Here is a 26,989-nt window from a genome sequence, read left to right as displayed (position 1 = left end):
ATCACTTGTATATAAACTGCATCACTGTATGTAAGTCCTGCACAGGCGTACTTCAATTAATACTGTCCAGCTCTATTACGTCGCTCTAACCTTCTAAGCCGGCGTAAATGTAATCAACTTCTACAAGATTAGGCTTTTATGTTATGAAAGCTTCTGTCATCGCAAAACGTTCTGATTGTAACAATTTTTTTGTCTATTGCTACTTAAAAAGTTTCTCACAGTCGATTCAACTTTCTTTTCGTTTTCTGTTTGCTTTCAGGTTATAGCATGCAATTTCGGCACGGCAACCAGCGGTTCACACTTTGTGCTGGCTGGGTTAACGAGTGAAACAGCTAGTTAATGCCAACATATTTCATCGTTGAAAGAAAAACAAACAATTTCCCTCCTGCTCGTTTGCGCTACATCTCTTGCACGCGCTAAAACCGAGCGAAGAGCCGTGACGAATACTTAGCGAGAACGAAGAAGTGCCACATATGTAGCTTCCGGAATCAGACTTTTAGGAACGATCTTCCGGATGCTACTGTTAACCATCCACGGCAGTCGCATCAGAAAATGGCACTTTCCAAACCTTGCAGCGCCTTTATCGACATCGGAGCGAAACGTCAATTGTCGCGGCAGAGATCGGCAGCAGTAGGTAACGGAGCTAGCGAAGTGGATGAAAATTGTCGGAAGCAGGCACGGCGCCTCCCGTTGGCCTTATTGGTGGTAAAATAAACTGTCGGAGAGGAACACACCAGGCAGTAGTTTGCTTTTACAAGTGTTCTAATTGTGTTCACGCTTCTGATTCCTTTTGAGTGATTTTCGTAATTGCTATAGAAATAAAGCCTCAGTTGTAGGTTAATGTAATAGAAAAATAACTATAATAAGTGAAAAAGAATGAAACGAAAAAAATAGCGAAAATTTGTGTACAAGTGAAATTGAGGTAAGCCGCAAAGTGTCAAATAAAAGAAACAAAGTGATATCCGCAAAAGAAAGAAGTTACATAAAAAGAAACAGATTAAAGTTTCATGGAAGCATCTAGCCCGCTAAAAGTTTTCTAAACGAAAAAAGTAATTAGTCAAAAGTTGAGTGAGTGAAACAGAAACCGCAACAAAATGTCTTTTCTCAATAACCTGAAGAAGGTCTTTCACCTTGGCGGTGGAGAGGCGAAGAAGAAGCGAATTTTCAACAACATTCGGATGGATACGGATCCGAATGATTTCTGGGATATGGTCGGCGAGCTGGGGGACGGTGCGTTCGGGAAGGTGTACAAGGCGCTGAATAAGGAAACCAAACAGCTGGCTGCCGCGAAAATGTGCACCCTCGAGGACGAGGAAAACTTGAGTGATCATATGGTGGAGATCGACATCTTGTCCGAGATCAAGCATTCCAACATCGTGGAGCTGTACGAAGCTTTCTCAATCGACGACAAGTTGTGGGTAAGGCTATTCATTGACTATCTATTCGATCTAAAATAATTATAATTCTACAATGGTTACGCCGATTTTTGTTTATTTTCAAATGTTTAACCTACCTAAGAAGCAGAAATATTTGTGCGCAAAATAAAGAAATATTCAAGTTCAAAACAAAGTTTAAAAACTACGATGATGATTCAAGCAGATAAAGGCCGAATACAAATCAAAACAAACATGTTGTTTTATAACGATAGTTTTTACAATTGATAGAGAGGACGGTAGAAAGTAATGAAGCAAAGGTTTTATAGCACCTCAGGAGAGGCAAGACGTTATGGAGAAAGTGTGAAAAATTGGGCAAGGGAGGGTCATTGAAGTAACGCTTAAAAAGTATGTGTACCGTTTCTCCTTACCCAAGCTGGGGGATCCAGCTAGCAGAAGGTAATTTTTAAACTATATTTTGCACTTGAATATTTACTCACTTGAAAACAATCATCTGACAGCTGGGTTTGACATCATCACAATTTCGCAACTATACCTACCAAAAGTATTTATTAATTTAGCGGAAAGTGATAGGTAGCACAAAATGGAGTAGCTCCACTGCAAAAACGAAAACGACATAACTCACTGATGCAATGTTTGTCTACATTATTGGTTTGTTTCGATTTGCATTCTGCTTCGCTTTTTCTGCTTGAATTATTATCACTATTTACTAGCAGTAAGTAGTCTTCAGACTTTATTTCGAAGTCGAACATTTGCATCACCTGAGAAATTCATCGACATTACGTAGCGCACTATTCAAAGCAAGTAATAGCTGGTTTTAGTATGACACACACTATTGCAACTACACTGAAAGCGATCCTGAATTTCTCAGAAAGTGTAGCACAAAAGCTTAGTTCTACTACAAAAACGGTTCAAACGGAGGTAAAAGAAATTAAATTTGAATTTTCCTAAACTACGATGGCAGAAAATTTCGATTGCATTTTCGTTTATGTTAAGAAGTTTTGTCGAAGACAGCATTTTACAGGTTCACTGTCTTTTGAATGCATAAAGTCTTGTCCTAGTGCCCGACAAGTTTATGCCATTTTAACCCATCGAGATATACGACCTAATCAGGAATCAAACTTGGTTTTACTACTATCGTTTGTGAAAGCTTGCCGATAGATCGATAGGCTTTTCTTCACAGTTGTTCGGTAAGGTGCAAATACACTAAACATGTTTTTAACGAGCGTGTGTAATTATAAATTAGGTACGTATAGATGATGCTTGTACATATCATTTCCAATGAATATTGCGTTACAATAAATTGACGTTATCCGTGGTTTCTTTCTAGGTAATCTTTTGAAATACCGTTATAAAATAACGCATTAAGATGTAACTGAGTCTTTGTTGCTTTTTTTTTAATAAAAGACTGAAATTTCACTTTTCTGTCGTTAATTTCTTGAACTAACATTCAGATATTATTCCCTGAATTGATCAAATGGGTACCCAAATATGTATTTTGTATTTCATGTTCCGATTTCGAAGTGTTCCTCGTGAAATTATGTTTAGAAGCTCCATACCCTCGTTATTTCGATGAATTTACGCTAATTCAGTTGTTTATATGGAAACTTATCAGAAAAACATTTTGAGTTTTTTAAGCCTTCTACAAAAATGCTTCAACACCCTTTGCGGCCTTACGGCCGTTGGCCAATACCAAGGCCGATGAAAAGCCTCAAAGGCAAGACAAACGGCTTAGACAACCGCTTCTCACTGATTGTCAATCACAGAAGGACCTTTTTTAGGGTGGGAGATGTAGTAAAATACTCTGCCGGTCGTTGCCGCCCAGCGTTAATTAGACAAAAAGTTTTTTTCCAGCACTTTCAGCCGCGCATTCTGGGTGAAAGCCTGCTGTTCAGGCATGGTTGGCCTCGCTTGATGCTTCCGCAGATAAATGTCCATTTTGACCAGGTATTTCTTCGCCGTTTAGCTGATATGACTACCTTACTTTCGGTCCAGCTTTTGCTGCATTTTACGGTTGCTTAGCACCGTCGGGCGACCGGAAACGGATTTCCATTCGACGCTCTCGCTTTAATCCAGAAAGGAGATGCTGTTGTAAATGTCGTGTCGGTTATATCTGGCGGACACGAGGTGCCTCACCATGTCCAACTTCTTCGCTCCGGAGTAGAGCTGACAGGCCGAACAAAGTATTAAGCGTAGTTGCTTGACTGCTTTCGTCATGCTGCTGCTGCAGATCACCTGATAACGGTGCACTACAAAGTTTTTCTGTACAGTACAGGACTGCTACCATTGGCGATGCGTAGATAGATTTTAGTGGTGGGCAAACTTATACAACATAAACGGACTTTGACGGATAATTTTCCTCTTTTTTTAAATACCTATAATATAGGGAGAAGTCCTCTATGCTCGGACACTTTAGATTTTTAAGATGAAACTGAAAAAATACCGGATTTATTACATCAATTTTCGCTTTAATGTGAAGAAAAACAATATTTTATTTGTTAAAAATACTAGCTGACCCGACAAACTTCGTGTTTTCACAAATTAAACTGTGTTGTACATAAATCATGAATCTCGGATGATCTTTGTCCAAATTTCGGGTTTTGCAAGTTTCTGAGGTGTTCAATCTTAGATGATAAATTTTTGCAATTACGTAACTATGAAAGCATTGGAAAAATTTGGAATTTTTCCTCACAGTAAAGTAGAAAACAACTCCCCCCATTGTTTAGCCAGAAAGCGGATAATAAAGTGGATAGCAATATTCGCCGTGATTGTAAAACATTTCGCCGAATACCATTTCGCGAAAAATCTTGCGCGGAATGTACCATTTTACGGAAAACTTTTTCGTGGAAAGTACCATTTCGCAGGGGAGATCCTCTCCTTACTAGTGATGGGCAAAACGGATCACTAGACTGATCGGATCAGAGCCGGTTCATTTAGTCAAGGACCCGGATCTTCGGAACGGATCATCGGATCTTTAGTTACACTGGAGTTTACCCTACTCTTCAGGCAAAATTTTAGAAAAAGAGTCAATGTTACTCCATAGAGAGAAAGACATAACTCTGAAGAAGATTCTTCGTAGATTATTGCCACGCATGCTTTACGTGCACGCGTTTCTCGTACAAGCTAGTACTTTTAAACGGGTTTTCTCCGTTTTCTCTCATTTTGTTAAAATGCGTTTTGGCTACGGAGACATATCCATTCAAACCCAAATTTGAATTTATTATTAAAGAGCGCGAAGAATAGAGCCATTAGCCCATATGAATAAAACAGTTTGCTTTGCTTTTCCCGTTTAAAACGTATGGCAGCATTTGCTCTAACTCTTTTAGTCATACGGCCTATTGTCTCTGATCTCGTTTTATCCTGCCTTGTCAGTAGTCTGCCTTCATGACAACAACCTGAAATAGAGTGAACAGAACGAAGAACTACTAGATAAGACATGAAATGAAATTATAGGTAGAACTGTCATCAGCGAAATAAAACCTAATGAAGTTCGCTGCAGACTAAAAGTCGCACGGGCAAGATCCGAGTCTTAAAAGAGAAGATTCACGGATCAGTCATTCTTTTTACGGATTCGGATCTTTTACATGGATCAGGAGCGGATTGCCCATCACTACTCCTTACTCGCTGTCGCTCGTTCGGACCCAACTGAAGCAAAGTAATCGAGATAAGTGACCCAGGAAAACAAATAAACCTAGACAGAGGTGATTTTTGCGGTGGGGCTGCCCCCCACCCGGCGCTTACGACTTCTGGTCGCCGGGAACACTTGCGGTCTACGGCCGTCTCGCCCTGGATCATCTAGTGTTACTATAAATAGTTTTCGGTGGTCTTATTAGGCCATTGCAAATTGTTTTTAAAGTTTTTGAAACTGGCTTGAAAAATCGGAGGGCAAAAAGTAATTTGTGGGATGTGGGAAGTCGAATTTTTTTTAATAAAATCAATTGTCTGTAGGCTCTACAGCCTAAAGAACTCGAAAAATGAGTGTACGGAGTGTTAACGCGTCTAACACCAAACAGAAATGGAAATTCAAATAATGGTATTTGCAAAAATCACAGTTTTTCTTTCTTTTCGTAGGTTTTTGCATGGAAAACAATAACATATATATATGAAAAGCAAGAATAGATTTGGTTTTCACGCTCAAACTTTAGGTAAAAATTATTTTTGCTCGATTAAAAAGTTCTCTTTCCTCCAGTTGCCCAATACTGGGAGGACAAAATTTTTATAAAATATTTGTAATAGCCTTAGTGACTAATGTTTTATGGAAGAGTCCAAAAATTTTCGAGTTTGATTAGTTTTTGAGTTACGTAAAAATTTCTGTTTTTTCCCACTGTCACTGTCCTTATTCCACTACCACAGGGGCGAGGGGTCTCAAACCATCATTAAATAAATTCATGCCTCCAAATCCCCCACATCCAAAAATTGGTTCCATTGGCTTGATTAGTTCTCGAGTTATTAGGAAATTTGTATTTAATTTGTATTGGAGCCCCCCTTGGAGTAATTGGGAAAGGTCCTAATTCACTATAGACGAATTTCACGCCAACTCGTCTATGGGGTTGGCCGCACCCTCTCAGATTTCAATGAAACTTTTTGTGTATAAAGAGTTCATGTAAATAAACAACTTTACATACTTAGCTTTTCAAAAATTGGTCTAGACTAACTTTTGGAAAGGGATTATTTTTTTTCTCTTTTTTATTATAAAAACCTGATTTAATCCACCTATTGGTGAAAGGAACCTTTGTTATACGTTCTTACTTGCTATTTGAGATAGAAATCGACACGTCTTCGGAACATAATTCATCTATTAGTTAACGTTGCATTGTGCGTTGGTTTACATAAAAATTTTGGAAATTGAATAAGCTTACAAAATTTGTACAAAATAGTAGCACTTACAAATTTTGATAGTTCTTTTTCTCATGAAATTGCTGAATAAGTTGTTACTAATGTGGGTAAGTGCAAGTAAAAGTAGGTTGTAAGAAGAAATATTATTCTTTAACATATACATTGCGTAGTAAAGGTCTAGTTTATAGGTTTTTGAACTATGCATAACTATGCATCAATAAGGTTTTCTTGTAAAAATTTCATCAATTTTTATTAACCTTCGGTTACTCACGCTGTTGTATTCTGAATAACATGTGTAGGTTTTTGAATGCCATATTTACCAATCGGTGTTTAACTAACGTATATTCTTCAAAAAAATGTTCAGCAAAATGTCTGAATTATTCAATGCAATAATACTTTAAATTGTTAGGAAAATAGATCAGCATAAACCGACAGCACAGAAACGAAGCAAGCAGCATGTGAGGTGTACCCAAGGTTGCCAACAGGTTTTCCCGAAAATCTGGCGAACACGAATAAAAGTGTCTGGCAAAAATCTGGTGGTAAATTAGTCCGATGGGGAGGTGTTTTCCTGAAAAAATCTTGCTCGTTTTGCTCACCGTAGATGCAAAATGTTGTCCAAAATTAGAAGTGATGACCTTTTTGCAAGACGGAGGATCGAAAATCTGGCACATTGCCAAATATCTGGTTGGTCTGGCGCGCAATCAAAAATCTGGCAAAATCCAGATTTATCTGGCATACTGGCAACCGTGGGTGTTGGCTATTGGCCCCAAACTGGAATTTTTTCACGTTACTTCATATGGAAAAATGATGTCTCTATGTAGCAAAACTATCAGCAAATGTAAAATGTTTAAAATGTATCCGTCAGTTGGTAGTCGAGTAATTCGGGGTTAAAATCAAGGTATTTTTATAATCAAAGTTCTACAGTTCCTAAACAAGCAAACATAGAGGTATACTATTTTCAGCAAAGTTGTGTATTTTTACTATTTGTATAACTTTGTAACACATGAAAAAGTCATACAACAATTACAAAAAGAGCTAAAATAGAAAAACTGATTTTACAAATACAGAAACAATAAATAAGATTTCTCTGTCTTCGCTTCTATTTCAGGTTACAGTCTTCAGCAAAATTTCTTGTAATAATAGGCTCTAAAACTTTGCAGAACATATCAATGTGTTATATTGAAACTGAAAAACAAAATTTTTTTTCACTTTTAGGGGGATTAATCCAAATTTAAATTGCACCAGATGATAGAGCATTCAATTTCAAGAAACTCTTCCAAAGGTTCGATAAACTTAAAACCAAGTTTTCCTAGGCAAAACTCTAGTGCGCACGTTTTCTTTGGTTTTGGGCTATTGTGCGCGCGAGTAACTGTGTTATAAAAGTTGGCGCGAGTGTTCGAGGATTAATATCTTTTGACCGGTAAAACCAATTCTTATGAAATTTTGCATATATATTTGCACATATATACCTCTCGTTTGATATTAAAATAATTGAAATTAGGTAAATTATCTTGGTTAAAATCATTATAAATTATTGTTAATTTTGGTATGGTGTATACGATTGCTCATAACTTTCAAATTAAACGTCCAATCCAAAAACCATTCAATAGTGATCTATCCGGCTATATTACCTGCCAAATAAAACTAATAGCGCAGAAATCGGTTTGGCCATCTCTGAGAACAGGATGTCGATTTCCTGGAAAAACCTGGAAAATCAGGGAATATCAGGGAATTCATTTTTGGATCAGGGAAATCAGGGAATATCAGGGAATTTCGACATTTAATCAGGGAAATTTTGTTTACCCGGCAATATTGTAGATCAACTTTGGAATCAAATCAATTTTCGTGTAAAATATACGCAGATTGATCGGTTGAATTAAAACTTGTTACATGTCTAGTGGCGACTCGATTATCTTTCAGTTTGCCGTAAATTTCTTATTTGTTTTGCGCCGTACAATTGTCAGACTTCACTCGCTGTAGTGCTAGAAATCGGCAATGGCAGGCCTCAAGCACTTCACGGTGCAGATATCAAGAGCACAAACCGGGATACAGACTGTTATTTACACGCGATCCACAGCGTTTTCACCAATTGCAGAATTTTACACTCAGAAGCCCCAAGCATTGATCATCTTCCTTCAGTGTCCATGATTCATGTCCGTTAAGGGTTACCGGGAGCATTAACGTTCTGTAGAATTTGCGTTTATGCGAGTTGGCAACCTTTGGGACTGGTTCAGCTGGTTACGTACTACGCAGAAAGCTTACATGTTTCTCTGTTCTGACGTGATCCGAAGTGAGCATGCGACTCTTGGCCTGGTTCTTCTCATCTGTCATTTCCTGGCATTCGACATCAAACAAGCTATTACACTCACCCTTGTTCTGCGAGGCGAGTGACGTAACTAATTTGGAGTCATCGCGAATGAGGTGACAATTGTCACCTAGGCGACTCACTTTGTCACCTAGGTGACTCACTTTGTCACCTAGGTGACTCACTTTGTCACCTAGATGACTCACTTTGTCATCTAGGTGACTCGCTTTGTCACCTAGGTTACACGGTTTATCACTTAGGTGGCACGGGGTTGTTACCTAGGTGACACGGTTGTCACCTAGGTGACAGCACTCAATTCGACTCGCCGAGTCACGGCGAGTGACAATTATTGAGTCACGTGACTCGCAGAATAAGGGTGATTGTCTTCCCCACGTCGTGCCTATCACTTCCCTCGTAGTTGTTGGCGCCATGGCGGATCCTCCACAGCCTACTTACGTCTTATTCCCTTTCGTCATGCTGTTCTGCGATTCGTTGATCAAGCTTTCTGGTGTACTCCACTGCAACGTGGAGTGGATCTGCGTGGATCTTAAGACGAGATAGTGGTCAAAGTCGCTAAGAAAAGACTGTATATTGTGACTTCCAAAAAGTATTGACCGTTAAACAGGATCGATCTGGGAGCTAGAGTCTTGAATTTTCAAGTCGTGCGCAGTCTTGAGCATTAACCGTCACTAGACATTATCCTTCTTTATCGACAGACTTCGCAGCCGGCTGTTAGAGTACAGGAAAATTACGGGGTCAGTGCAACCATCCTACTGATTCTATTTAACAAAAACCGGCTAGCCGAGATTCGAACACAACTGGCTTGTTAGATCAGCATCGTACCTCGAAGCTAACTGGGCGATTCAATTCCTTCCTAGTATCATCGAATTTATGATTGTGACTATACGTTGATTAAGCTGTAGTTGAAGTATTTGCCTTAATTTTCAACACCCATATACGGTCATCGGACCGAACGGCCGGCCACCGAACTACCTTCGAGTCATTGTTGCTCTCAAGCCTCGATAGTTGCAATCCGAAATCATGACACACAGCTTTAGTCTTATAGTCTTAACTTCGCATACTGTCCATCATTGAGGGTTAAAATATTTGCCATTTGGACATTTTTTAACAATATATCTAGCTAAAGTTTTGCCGTACCTCGAAGCCAGCAAAACGCACATTTTTGTACCAAAAATCTTTAAGGAATCATCTCCTTAACCCCATACTTTTTGCAGCAAAGATAACAAGCTGAAACTTCCAGGAAAGTTTTGTTTTAGTTTAACTGAAAACCCGCAGACATGTGTCCACCTTCCAGCGGCAAAGTTACTAGTTTGTGCTGACTGAAAATTAGCAAGATTTGTTATGTTTACACGGCTGTAATTTTGTTGTACGTAACATCTAAGCTTTGTGCAAAAACAGGTAGATTAGATTATTTCTCAATCTTTGTTTCTTTGGATTCAAGTTGATACCTCAAACATAACTGTCCCTAGACTCGATATAAGAGGGCGTTTTCGAAACGCTGGTAAGAAATAGGTTAAGAATCTTTGATATGTGTTCTTAAATCATGAAGAAATCTAGCTTTAGTTTTCAGCAGCTTGCATAAGTCATGCTAAAGGGTTAAAAACTTAAGCCATAAATCGCCCAAATAAGCTTGACATTCGAGTTTTGAGGGTCAGGGAAAAATATTTGAAGCATCAGGGAAAATCAGGGAAAGTCAGGGAATTTTATTTTTGGATTTGAGTCGACACCCTGGAGAAGCAGGCGATCATTTGAACCTTATCAAAAATGGTTTTTTAAGGCTAACTTTTAAACTGCTTGTCCGTTTTCAATAAAACTTGGTAAAAAGTTTAGTAACAGCAAGAGCTTTCGTTTGGTACTAAGATCGTTAAAATTGGTTGCGTAGTTCAGGAGAAACGCGTGTCACGTAGTTTTCACATTTTTGCTTATAACTTTTAAACGAAACGTCGAACCGCAAAGCAATTCAATAGTGATATACTAGATAATAATACCTTTCAAACAAAAGTAAAAGCGATCAAATCGGTTCAGCCATCTTCGAGAAACAGGCGATAGAAAATGAGCTGCACACACACATACACACATACACACACACAGTTGCTCAGTTCGTCGAGCTCTATCGATTGGTATATGTGATTCGGCCCTATGGGCCTCGGATCAATTTCGTGTTTTTCGACCAATTTCTAAACCTTTGTTATATAGTATAACAAAGGTAAAAATATAACGCAAAAATTATAGGACCCACAAAGAAATGCTCTATGGGTGACTTTTAGAAAATCTTTTGAATTTTCATAAAAAATACTGAAAGAATTAAAAATTTATTTCAACACTGAGAAAAAAGTTAAAACTGTAGCCCATATAATTATCTATCTTCAAAAAAAATTATCAATTTCTGAGACGGCCTTTCTTGAAAAATCGAATTTTAGTTTTTAAAATGTTTTTTTAGTGTATAAATGATTTTTGTTTTTTTAGTATTTTTTATGAAATTTTTTCTAAAAGTCACTCATAGATAATTTTTTGTAGGTGCTATAATTTTCGAAAATACACTCAAGTCGCTTTTTACGGGCAGGATACGTCCCGCCTAAATCAAAACCGCGTAAAAAAACCGCGTAAATTCCGAAAACCGCGTAAAAAACCGCGTAAAAAGCGACTTCAGTGTACTTAATCTAATCTAATCTAATCTAATCTCACACTAACGCAGCTATAATTTTCGAAAATACTTAAATACCTTTTTTCCGGAAAGGACTTAAAAAAGTTTTTGTTAGAAAAACTTTCCCTTCAATATGCCCTACGATAAAACTGAACCTTGTCGTGGTGTACGACTTTTTAACTAATCAGTAAATAAACAGCGGTCACGTTTACTTCTGAATGTGGGTATATGTCAAAATACTTTTGTGATTTCAAGTGGGACTCGGGCTAAAAATTTACCAAATTTGATGGTTGCGTTGTTCAGAAAGTGCTTTTATTCCGTTTAAGAATAAGGCCAGTATGGGGATCTCTGATAATTAATATATGAATGTTTCTCAGACTCATCCTTATTTATCACAGCTGTCACAAATATCTCCGAAAAAGTCGGATTGATTGAGTCGGTCAGAGGCTTAGGGTTAGTAAGGGGATGTAAGCAGAATACCAGATACGATTGCATGCCAAAGGACCACTATAATGATTACGGGTAATATTAGAAGTGCTTAGGCAGTAGATGAGAAAATTAGGTCAATTCGTATCGTGTGTTCGAGTCTGGGCTGGGCGATGCTGCTAGATAGAGTCAGTAGGATTTTTGCACTGGCCCCGTGGCTGTCCTGTGCTCTTATAGCCGCGGGGTCTGTAGATGGGGAGGGGTCGGATCTTAGAGAGACGTTTAAGCCACTGCTTTACTGCACTAGCTCTGGTCTCGAGGGTTGGAAGGCGGGTGCGTCTCTGTACTTTAAAGCTTCTGTCGACTACCGCGAACGTCCAGCTTGTGCTGCGCTCAAATAACTTTGTATCTTGGGACTGCTAGGGCGATGAAAGATTGAATTTGCCCTGATAAGTTGTTAACCACTAATGCTCCGAAATTTGTCTTTCCTATTAGATCATTTGTGGTTGCTAGTGTTGGAAAATTGATGGCGGGCGCGCGGTTGAGGACCGGTGTCAGGCGGGGCTTACGAATCCTCCATTTCTTTACTACATCTTACATTTTGCAACTCAAGTAGTAGAAAAAGTCCAAAGCACATTTACAAATTCGATCTATCATTTTTCTTCTCATCATCATCATTATACTTAAAATATGACATTCCGGCCTTTGGCAGAGAGATCTTAGAGTCAGTTCGTGGAGTCCACGCAGGGCCGGAACGCCTCCGCCTGCGGGCATAGGCGTGATGGCTATGCTTGGGGCTCTGCCTGTGTTTTAGTGGGCAACATTGCCTGTCTCGTCAGGTAGAACTGATGTTTGAGGTCTCCCTGATACTTTGTTGACATCACAAAAGGGCCCAGCGCAGAAATTTATACGCTATTAAGCGACCAGTTGGATAACCCGAAAAAAAGGAAAAAAAACTTTCCCTTCAATATGCCCATTTCACAATGTAGAAATCAATTTTAATTTTTTTTAGTATTTTTTATGAAAATTAAAAAATTCCGAAGATTTTCTAAAGGTCATTCATATTTTATTTTTTGTAGGTCTCATAGTTTTCGAGTTATATTTTTTAATTAAAAAAAAGAGAAAAAATAAAGCCTTTCCAAAACTGAGTCTAGATCAATTTGGAAAAACTAAGTATGCAGAGTTGTTTATTTACATGAACTCTACACACACAAAGTTTCATTAAATTCTGAGAGGGTCATGCCAACCTCTGGCATGGCGTGTCTGGAGTTGGCGTAAAATCCGTCTATAGAAAAACTCCTGCCAAATTCACTAATGTTTATTTGAGCGTCTTAGTAGAACACCTGAAACGATAAAAAAGAAGAAAAACAAGTTATTTATATCCTTTAATTCTACTACTATGTTATATTGATAAATACCTATTTCGGTCTCGCCTGCCTCCAAAAACCTCCACATGCCAAATTTGATTCCATTTGCTTAATTAGTTCTCGAGTTATGAGGAAATTTGTTTTTCAGTTATATGGGAGCTCCCCCTCCTAAAGGGGAGGAGTTCTAATTCACCATAGAAAAAAATCTTGCATCCAAAAACCCCCTCGTGCCAAATTTGATTCCATTTGTTAGATTAGTTCTCGAGCTACGCAGAAATTTGTGTTTCATTTGCATGGGAGCCCCCTCTTAGTGGGGGGAGGGGTCTCTAACTATCATAAGAACCTTCACCGGCCCCAAAAACCCCTGCCTGCAAATTTTCACGCCGATCGGTTCAGTAGTTTCCGAGTCTATAAGGAACATACGGACAGACAGACAGACAGAAATTCATTTCTATAAGTATAGAAGCTTGATTTAAATTTTTAAAATAAAAACTATCCAATTTTTGCTTTTTCGTTTTTGGCCGCTTCACTCCGTTTGCCTCCTAGTTTGCTTTGAGGTATGGCACTGACCTAATTGTTTACGTGTTGACTAGGAGCAATTGTAAGAGTCAATATAATCGTAGCATTAGCCCTCCACAATTGTCCTGTACTCTAACAGCTGGTCAAAAAGCTTGTAGAAAAAAATATTCCGAAAACGCAATATAGTATCTAGGCTAGGCTTTCCTCTTTTGACATTTATGTCATAACTATTTTCATCATTCTAACTTGAAATGCTAGTTTCATAAGAAGATAGAATTGCGATCGTGACTTTTAGACAAAACATTCGTTTTATGGAATTTTCCATTGGGATAAATTAGACAATTACAGTTACAGTACTACAATATACTATGATTGTGCCTTTCAAGCGAGATTAATAGCGCCGGTAAGGCTATTTCGGAAAAACAAGCCGGTAAGCTTTTTGTTCATTTAATTCAACTTGCAAGAAAAATGTCGACTTTCACTAATCTTACTCCTTTCCTCAGCCAATTTGTCATAATATGCTCTCTTGACTGTCTACTTAACGTCCGTTTGACTGACCTCACATTAATATTAATGTCGTGCGTTAGTTACAGGCACAAGCAGCAATTGCTACCAAAGTGTAGAGCGAGGAAGAAATCCGTTCAGACTTTATCTGCTACAATCATACGGGGCTCATATGATTGTAGCAGATAAAGTCTGAATCAATATCGTTTTCAGTCAATGCGATCATACTCTTATCTATCATATCATGAACTGAAATTTTTTGAGAATTCGGCATTATAATCCAAAGTCAAAATTTTTTGCTTATATTTGAATTAAGCAGCGTTTTTAACATGAATTACTCTACTGAACTTCGTGTAAATAGATCGCATTACGTTAGCACTGTAAAATTAACGTGACCTTGAAAGGTAATGCGTGCTCAGAATGTTCAACATGTGAAAAAGTTGTTTTGTAAATCAGGTACGACTAGTTAACTCTGCAGTTTGTTTCGTAATTGGGACAGTTTTTTTTGTCGGTAGATCATGCTACTAATCTTCAAAACTGATTTAATTCTTAACCATATTTTTGATGTTTTATAAAAAACATTTCAGTTTACTTTAAGCTGGAACGTGTTTACGTCACAGTTGTTATTAGAAATTGTCTTACCATAGTTTTATTTTGAAGCAATAGTAATTACAAACTTTGCGATTTAACACTTCAAATGTGAATGTTTTTATCAAACAGTAGTGGCAATTCTATATCTCTATTATTTTATTTTTCCCTAGATGCTTATCGAGTATTGTGATGGCGGTGCCTTAGATAGTATTATGGTGGAACTGGAGAAACCTTTGACTGAACCTCAAATTGCCTACGTCTGCAAGCACATGTGTGCCGGCTTGCATCACCTACATAAAAACAAGGTGATACATCGTGATTTGAAAGCCGGTAACGTGCTGCTAACCATGGACGGCGGAGTCAAGTTGGGTAAGTGTCAACGTTAAAGGGCCCCACTTTAACGACATAAAATATAAGGCATGAACTGTTTTTCACACATTTCCGGTTTTTCTGTAGCGGATTTTGGTGTTTCTGCGAAAAACAAGCACACAATGCAGAAACACGATACCTTTATCGGAACGCCGTATTGGATGGCCCCGGAGCTAGTGCTGTGTGAAACGTTTCGTGACAATCCGTACGATTTTAAGGTTGACATTTGGTCACTTGGTATTACGTTAATTGAATTTGCTCAAATGGAACCACCGAATAGCGAAATGTCACCGATGCGTGTGCTGCTCAAAATCCAGAAAAGTGATCCACCAAAACTAGACCAGCCTTCTAAGTGGTCCAAAAGTTTCAACGAATTTTTGGCAAAGGCTCTGGTCAAAGTGAGTACATTTTGTCATGTTGTATGATGTGCATTGTAAGGAGATTGAAAAAATGTTAAACCTTTTAGGATCCTCAACAGCGGCCTGCAACCGACATACTGATGGGTTTAGCGTTTATTTGCGGTGATTTGGATCCGAAACCGATAAAAGACTTGTTGCTGGAGTATAAAGCAGATGTTGTTGAAGAAGAGTTGGTCGATGAAGAAGCTGAGGTAATTGTCGAAATGTATTCTATATTATATTGCTTATCTGATATATATACGCAATCCGTACAATACAAATTGATCTGCTGTCTCTTTTCAAATTACACGCTGCTGCTTACAATATCAAATATAATATTTAGAAAGCAAAGAGACAGGCGAAGCGTAGATCGCTTTATCAGAGGGTTGGTAAGTTTGTCAGACTAGAGTGTTTGAAACCAAGAGACATATATCATTATCGATGGCGGAGGTAACTCAAGCCTGCGCTGTTGATTGTCTTTATTCAAAATTGATTGTTAGCCGCTCGTGAATGTGCTGAAACTAACTATCAACTGATTGGTACTTAACGATGAAACAAAATCTCATAAACTTGGGAAACACGTTGTCCGCCTCTGATGTATTGTAAATATTTCTATCATCCATTTCTTACTATGACTGACAATCATATTCTCACATTGTTTTTGAAATTACTCTGTTACTCAGTTTATTTCCCGTAGAATGAATGTGCATCTAGTGTGTAAACTTCTAGTCTGGCAATTGTTCAATAGTTTATAGATATCCTTGTCATTTGTTTTGAAGTATTATTTGCCATGGCATCACACTCAATAGTTATGTACATTTCATGAGTTGTGTTCGATTTGTTTTATTCAAGTATGTTTATAAAAATGGCTATGATAACTTCAGTAAAGTTGAGCTCTTTTCTCGCCAAACGTTTGACTTTTTATCAATTCTAATTTTAAAGTATGTTAAATAAAAAAAGAGCTCAATTTTGAGACGTTTTCTGTAAGTCATTCTAGTCTATTGGATTTCAAGCGAATTTCACAATACAAGTATTGGTTTTACCTGATAACTGGTTAAACATTTCCTCAGATGTACCGATTTCCCGAATGTATCACTTTATGCCTGGTCGATCCGTAAACACGAACCTTATGAATAATACGTGTATTACCTCATGGAACAAAATGCGACTCGGCGCATCTCAAAATTTTGTGGAATAACTCATTTTATGCTTATCTGGCAGAGTTCTGCGTGTGCATTTTGAGTCCCGCTGCTCCCTAACAACTATTTTGTTTGAGAAGTAGCAGTATTTAACAGTATTCAGTATTACAATATCCAGGAAACAATTGTTTAATAACTAATTATCCTGCAAAAATGTTTGTTGGGTCTCCGCTGTTTACCAACTTCTCGTGTCTTTCTCAAGGCAGCAACATGGGAACTTTTTCTGTTTATGCTATTTTTCAAGATATTACTTCGCTGTTTAGAGTTGGGTGCAAGCTAATTGATGCTACCGGCTTCGGAGGCCGGATGTGGTTGTTGATTGATGCCAAAATAATTGGTTTGTTATCATATCGAAATTTATGGTAATGACTTTTCATCACATCGGCAGTCCAGTCGTTTTAATTGTCAAATGGATGAGGTCGCGCATCCTCACTGCCTGAATGCGTTGTATTGTTCTTTAGTACCTTTACTGATTGAAAATGTCTACTACTTGGTATCCATTCCGAACATCTTTTTTTTTACAAACTCTTGCACCAGAGAAATTTCCGTTTTTATTTTTCTTTGGAAGGCTTAAGGCTGCTTCAGGGAAATATCTTTCAGGCAAATTGTACATTCGGGATAATGTCTTTCTGGGAGGCTGGTTTCTGGTAATTATTTATGAGTAATTGTTATACAATCGATTACAAACGTGTTATGTACCGTGAACAGTTTGGAATCCAGTTTTAGTTGTAATAATTAAAAATATCTAGTATAAGATGATTACATACAACGTGGTAAAACTCATCATCCAATTAAATACTTATTGTGATAAAGTTTTTTATATTTCCTGTTCTAAATTTTTACGCAAAATTTGCTTTTCGCATTCATTTATTTCAAAGTAACGTTAACTTCATTGAAGATCAATTTGAGTATCACCACTTTGTCATCATGCATCAGTTTGCTCCTCAGTTTTAAATATATTTTGTTGTACTAAAATCTAATTATTTTTTAATTTTCCTACTCTATTATCCAAAACAGGAACCCCGCAGTTCTGCGCTCCCGCTCGACTTGGACGATGATTCATCATCGTTGCAAAGTCAAGAAACTTACAAACGTGAGTTTTACAATAGACGTTTGTTGAAAATTAGCCAACTGCAATGTATGTGTGTGTGTTTTTTTTCCTATCAAGTTCCAGATACTCCCACATCCTTATCGAAATCATCCAGGGATTCGAAAGAATCCACACCTGTTCCTGTTGAAGACGATGGCAAAGCAAAGCCGGCCGCATCAGCAGCTACAGCTACGCCTTCTTTGCCAGTGTCCACGCCATCAGCTGCTTCCAGTTCAGCGCCCAGATCGACACCAGCAGCAGCGTCCGTTACAGCGGCTTCTACAGTTGCTACTAATGATAGTAATGTACAAAGTGATGCTAACAAGTCATCGGGTTTGGTTCCTGCTCCAGTGTTACCTAACATCGCACAACGATCTCCCAAAGAGGAGGTAGAGCCGAGTGAAAATACTGCCAATACAAGTGGCCACAGCAGCAGCAGTAGTAGCAACATTGAAGTTGAGAAGAAAGGCATCATCAAAAAGGAAAAAGGGCCGGCCCCACCACCCCCGCAAATTCCGGTGTCATCTAGTAGCAAAACGGCATCATCGAGTGTAACGGCTCAAGCAACTGTCCCGGCTGTTCCAGCGGAGACCTCACATACTCCCGTTACCAGAGGCGTTGATCGCCCTGATGATGCAGCGACTTTCTCAGACCTACCAGCATCCCCAGTTCAAGTCGAACGTTCAGCTAGCAGTGACGAGCTAATCAGGTCACCGAAGAAGGATCATGCTCCTTCTCCACCTAAGCATTCTTCGAAAGAAAGTTCTTCCCCTTCACCACAACCGCTCGAAGACCCGACTGTCTGGGTGAAAAGCCCTGTTAGTAGAAAACTTACACCAGAAGAACTTTCTGGTGATATGCTGGAAGCAAGAACTGAATCGCCTTATTCCAAAGAAGCACAACCCGTTAATACAACTGTTGCCATTCCAAAACCCACACCTTCGTTCGATGATGAATCACAGCATTTCCCTTACCATCAGATTCCACCACCATTGTTGCCCGAGGATGAAATTCGGGTAACATCGACTCCGAACAGCAAACAAATCAGCGCTAACAATACCTCGTTGATAACGATCAACAACGACACCGTACTTGCAGATCCATCCAACAGTCTTGCCACCAACGTCAGCCAAGTCACCGTTGTAACTAGCCACCCGCCGGTGATAATTGATAATTCCGTCGTTCCATCTGGTTCTTCGTCGTCTGCTTCATCGACGAAATCCTTTGGATCTTCTCAGCGAAGATCGCGTGTCATATCGCCAAAGGGCAGTGATGAGGTTGTAATCGTCTCCAATGAGCTGAACAAAACTCACGTTAATGAATCATCTACGGATGACGACTTCCAATCGTTGGACAGTTTGGAAAACCTTTCGCCTAAATACAAAAAGCAGCAACAACTGCTACATCAACAACAACAGCAGCAGCAACAACAACAGTCCACGATTGGCCAAATTGCTCGTAAGCTGGACGAAAGTGAAGTGTTGATCGTCAGTCCAAGCTTCATTGGTGAAGAGCAAAGTGAGCAGCAAGAGCAGGATGATTTCATCAACGATGAACTGTTTGTAGGTGAGTTTATGCGTGGGTTAGAGACCACTGTCTACCAAACTCTAATCAATAACTTTAAACATTTAACCACAGGTAATAATCACAGCAACAGCAAACATCTGGACACTAGTCATGTTTCGGTGGTCACCGTTGGGGAAGAGGAGATTAAAGTCAAGGATTCCTCGCACCATGCGCACCTAATTAACAGTAGCAGTAGCACCAGTCATCATCACTTGCATCAGCAGCAGCAACAGCACCTGTTGAACCATCATCACGATTCCATCAGCGACCTGTCGAATGTCAGCTGTGGTCCCAGTGAATCCAGCGATGACATAAAGGTTGTTGATGTCATTATGAACCAACCTATGGCTGGAACGACCAGTACAAGTAGTGTGAGTACAGGTAGTACAGTCACAGCTGCCGGTGGTTTTACTCAGCGGTCTCCTTCGGGTTCGTCGATTTCATCGCCGCTACGAAGCGGTTCTAGCAGTAAGTTGAACGGAGACTTCAATCATAGTCGGGAGGATGTCAGTATCATAGTGAATAAACGAAAGATTGTTGAGAAGCAAAGGATTTCGCCTGATAGCAGTGTTGGATCGATGGATGGTGGTGGTTCGGTACGATCAGCCAGTACACCATTGCATCATCCTCAGCAGCAGCCAACGCAGCAACACGTTGCTGGCAGCAAACAGTTGGATCGCAGCGATGCTGAAAGTATAGCCACTACAACTAGTCACGATAGCCGCGAGCAATCGGTCGATGAAGAGGTACAGCTTCGTCGGAAACCCCCAGTAGTCGAAATTGAAGAGGACAAGGTCCCACCTATTATTAGCAACACGAGAACAAAACCTAGCCAACAGCGCAACTTCAGCAAGGAAGAAATTCATCTGCAAAACTTGAAGAAGAAAACACGCAAGCGAACGCGAAAGTTTGAAATTGATGGTGTACAAGTAACAACTACCACCAGTAAGGTGATCTACAGTGATGAAGATAGCAACAAATTGTACGACGATCACCTGTTTCGCAAGCAGGAGCTACGTGAACTTAAGATGCTACAGAAGCAAGAGAAAAAGCAGTTCTATGAGCTTCAGCAGAAGGAAGCGGTTGCCAAAGAACAACAGGAGAAGAAATTCGAGCAGGAACGATTGCAGCTGGAGCGAACCTTCGAGGCAGATATGGATGTGCTGGCGCGACAGCACCGGCAAACCGTGGAGAAGTATGAACAGCAACAAGAGACTGAGCTTAGAAATACATCGAAGAAAATCCGTGCTGAGCAAGAACGTGATTTGAAACTGGTTAGTAGCCAAGATAAGCCATCTAAATCCTTTTGCTAATTTTAATTTTTTTTTACTCTAAACAGTTCCGCGATAGTCTCAAGCAGGAAATACGACTGTTGAAACAGGAGGTAGATCTGCTGCCAAAGGAGAAACGAAAAGACGAATTTCGCAAACGGAAAACCGCTATGGAGCTCGAACATGAAGAGCGTGAGAAGAACTTTCTGGCTACTCTGTCGGAAAATCACGAGCTTGCTTTGCGACGAATTAGCGAAATTTATCGCGAAAAGTTGTCTGCCGCCGACAAAGGTTACCTACAGCAGAAACAAACGGTTAGTTTGTAGAATTTTCAAATGCTTTCAACAAAGTGACAATTCTATGTTTTTAAACAGGCAATGAGAACCCGAGAGGCTATGCTCTGGGAGTTGGAGGAAAAACACATTCACGATAAGCATCAACTGGCAAAACGTCACGTCAAAGATCTATGCTTTATGCAGCGGCATCAGATGATTATTCGTCACGAAAAGGAGTTGGATCAGATTAAGAGGTAATATTATTAATAGAATAATCGTCTAATTACATACTAATACACTTTGCAATACAGGATGATATCCCGAAAGGAGGAAGAATTGTTGAAAAGACAAACCATAGAGAGGCGGGCTCTGCCGAAACGAATTCGTGCCGAACGCAAAGCTCGTGATATGATGTTCCGTGAATCGTTGCGGATATCGATGACCACGGATCCAGAACTGGAGCGTGAAAAGTTGAAGAAGGTACATTTCAATTATCGCCAATCGACAAGTCAATGTCCTTATACCTATTCTAATCTGTTTTACAGTTCCAAGAGCAAGAGAAGAAACGCTACACTCAAGAGCAGATTCGGTTTGAAACCAAACATAGTAAGCAGCTAGAAGAACTGCGAGCTACCTCAGATGGTTCTATAAGGTAAAATGCTTGTTAGGTACCTACAAGAAAATGACTTATAATTTTACGACGTTTGTATTTTGCCCAACCAGGGAACTCGAACAACTGCAAAACGAGAAGCGGAAGCAACTGTTGGAGCATGAAACCGCCAAGTTGCGCGAATGTGATGAAGCACTGCAGAAGGAGCTACGCGAGTGGAAGTCACAGTTACTTCCTAGGAAGCAGGTAAATGTCGAAACATTGTCTGCTAGTTTTTCAATAAATTAAAATTGGACAAGCGTGTAGATTTTCGGTATTTGTAATTTTTGGTTACTTGTTTTATTACATTGTGCTTTTTAGTACGCAAGTCGGTAAAAAGAATCAGCCGATACTGTAGTATGACTGAGTTATGGAAGTAGATATCGGATTGTTAGTCTGGCTAAACCATATCATTTTTTTTCTAACCAATGACGTTTTCATTTATAATGATAGCAATCCATCTTTTACGGCAGTAAGAAATTTGGTTTAATTTTTAGTTTCAAATTTATAAACGTTTTTGTTTTTAGTGCATTTTCACAAAAGTTGAAAAATATGCACCATTTCTTTCTACTGTAAAATATGGTTTTAACCACATATTCGATCAGTTTACACGAACCATGATCGCGAGCAAAATGCGGTTGATTTTAAACATAAAAATCGTGCTTATTTTTTTTTATTCATAAACACGTTTGTATTTCTCATACAATTGATCTGACGTTTACTAAAAGAATTTATCTTTCACCTTGGAATTGAGAAACATGTCAATGAAGCAACACAACTTTCGTCTACTAAAAATTAATTTCAAAGACGTAAATTCTTAAAAGGGCGACAGGGGCCTCCATGTTATGAGTGGTCTAAAACGCTCTCAACTAAGTTCATTGGAGGAATCTTGTTCATTAGATTTTGTTTTAGAACGGAAAGACCACGTAAATTCTTAAATTGATATTGGGATTGAAAAGGGACAAAATTTTGAGGAAATCATTTTGGACCTCAGTGTTTGTTTAAAAAACGATTCAAATTCTAAGCAGAATTATTAATCGTATTCGAACAACCCAAACCCAAAATTCTATTTAGATAAAAAATAAGCACGATTTTCGAATTAAATAACCTTTATATAAATGAAAACAAATATACACGTTGACAAAAACATTTCATTTGTAATAAACCGAATAACAAAATCGATATCTAATACCAAAAAAGCATGCGATAAAGAACGAACTAATTGGCTTATATTTTATAGAATAACCAAATATTGTATATATTGTTTACTAACTGCATTTTTTGCCATAACATTTTACTCGTTTCAATGCGTTCTCCTCTGTTGGAAATATATAATCATCGTGGTCGGTATCCCACAACAACAGGTTGTGCAGAAAGAGCTCGAGTGGATGGTAGATGAGTACGAGCAGAAATGGGGTCCGGTAGATCGACGTGATTTCGACGGTGAATTCGTTGTTCCTCCGGAAATTCGGAACCGAACCAATTCGCTTAATACTCGCTCCTTAAGGCTGCACGGTGGTTTGTTAAGCATTTCCCGCTCCCGTACTTTCCTTACTTTACCGGTGCAGGATGGTCGCAATAGTATACACAGTTCAGTACCAGATTTAAGCAGATCCATGCCCAACACTCCCAACTCTGGACACAAACTGTCCTTGGCTTCTTCGTATGATTCGGTTCTTGAAGAGAATGAGCACGAAAATATGGGCCCACGTCGTGCCGGTCCTGCTGAAAACCAATCGGCTATTAAATATATCTTCACTGACGACGGGGTTCATTTGCGTAGGAAATCTGAAGATTTATTGTCAGGCAGGCGTACCAAACTTCCAGTTAAAAATGACTGCATGAAGCAGGATTACTACGGTAATCGTAACCGTCACGCTCCAAGTATGCCCCCTCTTCAAAGCCATTACCGTCAAAGTTCAGAACCAAATAACCGCATTGTTCCCATCCGTGTCAATGCGATCAAAAAACCGAACAGTATTTTTGAAGGAATCACCAATAGGTCAAGTCTAATGAACCAGCCTGTAGGAGGGACTATGCCACGAAATTCTTCGGGTTGGGGTAACAGTCGTCTTGGTGCAACTAACTATCCCTCAGATGTTAGTATTAATAAGCTTACAACATTCACTTCAGCCCGAGGTGGAATCCCATTGCCAACGACCGAACAATATCAAAACGGGGATGGGAAAACCAATACTGACAACAAGTCAAGTTCTAGGTTAAAATTGTCCCCTTCTACACCCGTTCTTTTGTCCCCTTCTAGCGACATAAGAGGAAAAGGCTCATCTGCTTAGAAATGCGATGTATTAACTGTAAACTTAGTTTTAGTGTTAGCTAGTCATGAAAAAGTTCAACTTAATAGTAAAATAATTGTACATTTAATAGTTTTCCCCTCGCAACTGCCCTGGCACTGAACCTGTGTATACGCCCGATGATCTTTCCTTAGTTAAATTATTTTAACGAATCCAAGCACTAAATCAAGTCAATCAAGCACTAGGATATCCGCACATTTTGCATTGGTGTTCTATTGGTGGTACAACTACTAAATAGTATTATGAGGCAATACTAATGCTAGTATTACAGTAACTGTTTTTCCTAATCCTTCATCTAACACTCCGAATTAACAAACCTGCGAGCTCTACTAACCATTGGCAGAAGGATACCCATCGCTTATTATTACTCCGAAAAGCTCTAGTGCACCTGGGATGATAATTACCGAACTTTCATCACCGATAAAGCTTATTGTACGGAAGAACGCGTGTCGATACTAATTCATTGAGGCGAATAAAAACGAAACGAGTTTGACTGAGCGAAGTGAATGCTACTCAGCTCGACCTGTTCGGCGTAGCAGAAACAAGGTTTGTTGATATAATGTATTGTTTCCCTCACTTCGTACGATGTGTTTAATGTGCCGTTAGTGTTGTGATTTAAACTTGTTTTTTTTTTGTCATTTTGTCAAACTGATCGTCACATTTTGTTGTACATACTATAGGATACATCAGCAGTGCGTTGTCACCATATCACTATATTTGTTTCTTGTACTTAATTTTCCTAATCATACATGGCAAAAGGATTATTCATTAGTTTTTGGCATGTGTAGGCTCTTTGAATTGACAAACATTCTCAACGAAATTCAAAATTATTTCGAGTGATTTTTTTTAGAATTTTGATGTGAATGTAGATTATAGAATTTCAGTTTAAAACGTTGAATTTTATATATTAAAGTATGTTGTGCATACGTAAATCACATCCATTAACGATTTAATGAAAAGTATCATCGTAATGTTTTAATTTTTCAAAGTGTTTTAAGTGTAAATTTGTCCGTAGTTTAAACCAGGGTGGTAACATAAATATTCAACATATACCTGCCTGTATTCGAACACATATAAAAGCACAAATCATCAGGGGAGTCGAGTCTAATCCGAACTTTTTAACAGGAAATGAGGTATTGTTGTATTACATTTAACATTTGTTCACCTGTCGCACAAAAAAATGCCATTTCAATTTTCAAAACATTTAGCTAGCTAGTGACTCCGGCAACCGCATTAGTATTGCCGTAAAAAGCGGAAGAGAGGTGTTACGAAGAGAATCTCTCATTGCCACATAGGTCTATTTGAAAAATTATCCGAGATTTGTTGAATAAACTTTAATTTTCATTGTCGATAACAATCCGTTCAACGATAGGCTACTTCTACTGAATTTAGAATATATGGCTTATTTTCAATAACATTTCGCTGTGATATTGTTATCCAATTTCACAGAACGCAATCAGTGGCTTTCGCAAAGTGCGATGGCCACGCTCTTACTCCACACACGCTAGAGAAACTCATATAGGAGAATGGCCAAATAACTCATTTAACCCTAATTAGCCCAGAATTTCAAAATAAGCAGAAAAGACTGCAGAATCAACATCTGAAATATTAAAAAAAAAAATGATTTTCTCACATTTTGGTCGTCTATGTCTCCTTAACCAGTCCGAGGTTTACTGGTTGCTACGCTACGTCTGCTAGCGCGTCGTTCAATTCTTGCTCCTCCTCTATATGCATCTCCTCCCCCTTTATTTTATTACTAGCTGAGTGCCCGATCTTACTCGGGGAGGCTTTGTCCCACAGCCACTTGTACATCGGTTATTGTAACCGAAATGCTTATAATGCAAAAATACAACGCTTGTTTCTCTTTAGGACGTTCCTCCCCATTCGTCAAACCCCCTCTTTTGTCTACCTGGCTACCTGCACACCTGTTTTCTTTACGGAAATCCCTATAAAACCCTATAAAGAAAGAAAAACAAAGCCATTTTTCTAATTTGCACCTTCCGCTTTTAACAATGGTTACCCCACCCATAGGAAATGAATAGTTTTGTTATTGTACTTTTCTAAACACAGCTTTTTATTTATTTACTAGCTGACCCGACAAACTTCGTATTGCCACAAATTAAACTGTGTTGTTCATAAATCGTGAATCTCGGAGGACCTTTGTCACAATCTCGAGTTTTGCAAGTTTCTGAGGAGTTCATGGGTGGTTCAATATACAAATTTTCCTCACAGTAAAGTAGAAAACAACTCCCCCCATTGCTCAGTTTGATAAAATAAAACGGATAGCATTAAAATATTCGCCATGATTATATAACATTTCGCCGCATACCGTTTTGCGGAACACCACTTCTTGGTTGACCATAACGCGGAATATAGAGTTTCGCGGAATACCATTTCGCGAAAAATCTTACGCGGGATGTACCATTTCACGGAAAATGTTTTCATGGAAAGTACCATTTCGCAGGGGTCATTCTCTCCTTACTCGCTGTCGCTCGTTCGAACCCAACTGAAAGAAAGTAATAGAGGTCAGTAGACCTAGGAAAATAAATAAACCTAATTGATAGTTTTTAGTGATCTTGTTTTTGACTAATGTTTTATGGAAGAGTCTCGAGTTCGATTAGTTTTAAAGTTACGCAAAAATTTCGGTTTTATTTGTATGAAAGGCCTTATCACCCTACCACAGGGGGAGGCGACTAAAACCATCATAAAAAAATTCCTGCCTCCAAACCCCCCACATGCCCCACATTTGGTTCCATTTGCTTGATTAGTTCTCTAGTTACAGGTATACCTCGATAGGACGTACACCCGCGCATCGTTTAGCGTACGTACTATCGAAACGTACGTAATATCGAATCACAATTGTTAATGTAAAGTATTATTTTTATTATGCTAAATATTGTCTAAAATTTTCAAATTTTAAGATATAATAAAATAAATAATCATCTTGGGAGCGCGTAGCGCGCTATAGGGTAACCAACCTATTTTGGATCCCTTAAGCAGCTGTACATAATTTGGACACTTGCATTTGATTTTGCTGTAAGTGTCCAAATTATGTACAGCTGCTGAGGGGGTCCAAAATACGTTGGTTACCCTATCTCTACATATTTGCGTTGGTAAGAGGTAATGCTTATCAACTTAGGGACCAATTACTTCAAGAAATGGTTTATTGGTTTCACTGTTCCTGGTTTTTGTTGTCAGGTATTGTGACCAGTTAGCAATGTGTGATTATCTACGTCTTTATGAAAATTGCCAA

At 38.8% G+C, this 26,989-nt stretch overlaps 1 protein-coding gene across 8 annotated transcripts in view; it reads left to right on the top strand.

The window, feature by feature from the left end:
• The window catches only part of LOC128737961 (serine/threonine-protein kinase 10), a 79,429-nt gene that overhangs the window by 35,106 nt on the left and 17,334 nt on the right, over nt 1–26,989 (top strand). For 7 of the 8 annotated variants that reach the window (XR_008412060.1, XR_008412059.1, XR_008412058.1 and 4 more), the window contains exons 3-15: nt 260–1,418; nt 14,778–14,976; nt 15,064–15,374; nt 15,443–15,586; nt 17,591–17,666; nt 17,742–19,229; nt 19,302–20,503; nt 20,569–20,814; nt 20,875–21,029; nt 21,087–21,255; nt 21,321–21,427; nt 21,499–21,631; nt 22,789–24,282. Coding sequence is in view for 1 of the 8 variants with exons in the window: in XM_053832750.1 (XP_053688725.1) it covers nt 1,095–1,418; nt 14,778–14,976; nt 15,064–15,374; nt 15,443–15,586; nt 17,591–17,666; nt 17,742–19,229; nt 19,302–20,503; nt 20,569–20,814; nt 20,875–21,029; nt 21,087–21,255; nt 21,321–21,427; nt 21,499–21,631; nt 22,789–22,867 (4,633 nt within the window). In the remaining 7 variants the exon portion in view is untranslated. The remainder of the gene's footprint in view (nt 1–259; nt 1,419–14,777; nt 14,977–15,063; nt 15,375–15,442; nt 15,587–17,590; nt 17,667–17,741; nt 19,230–19,301; nt 20,504–20,568; nt 20,815–20,874; nt 21,030–21,086; nt 21,256–21,320; nt 21,428–21,498; nt 21,632–22,788; nt 24,283–26,989) is intronic. The other variant, XM_053832750.1, reaches the window with a different exon arrangement.

The sequence above is a fragment of the Sabethes cyaneus genome, chromosome 2, assembly GCF_943734655.1.
Source record: "Sabethes cyaneus chromosome 2, idSabCyanKW18_F2, whole genome shotgun sequence".
Taxonomy (NCBI): Eukaryota; Metazoa; Arthropoda; class Insecta; order Diptera; family Culicidae; genus Sabethes; species Sabethes cyaneus.
This window is presented reverse-complemented; position numbering and strand designations above follow the sequence as displayed.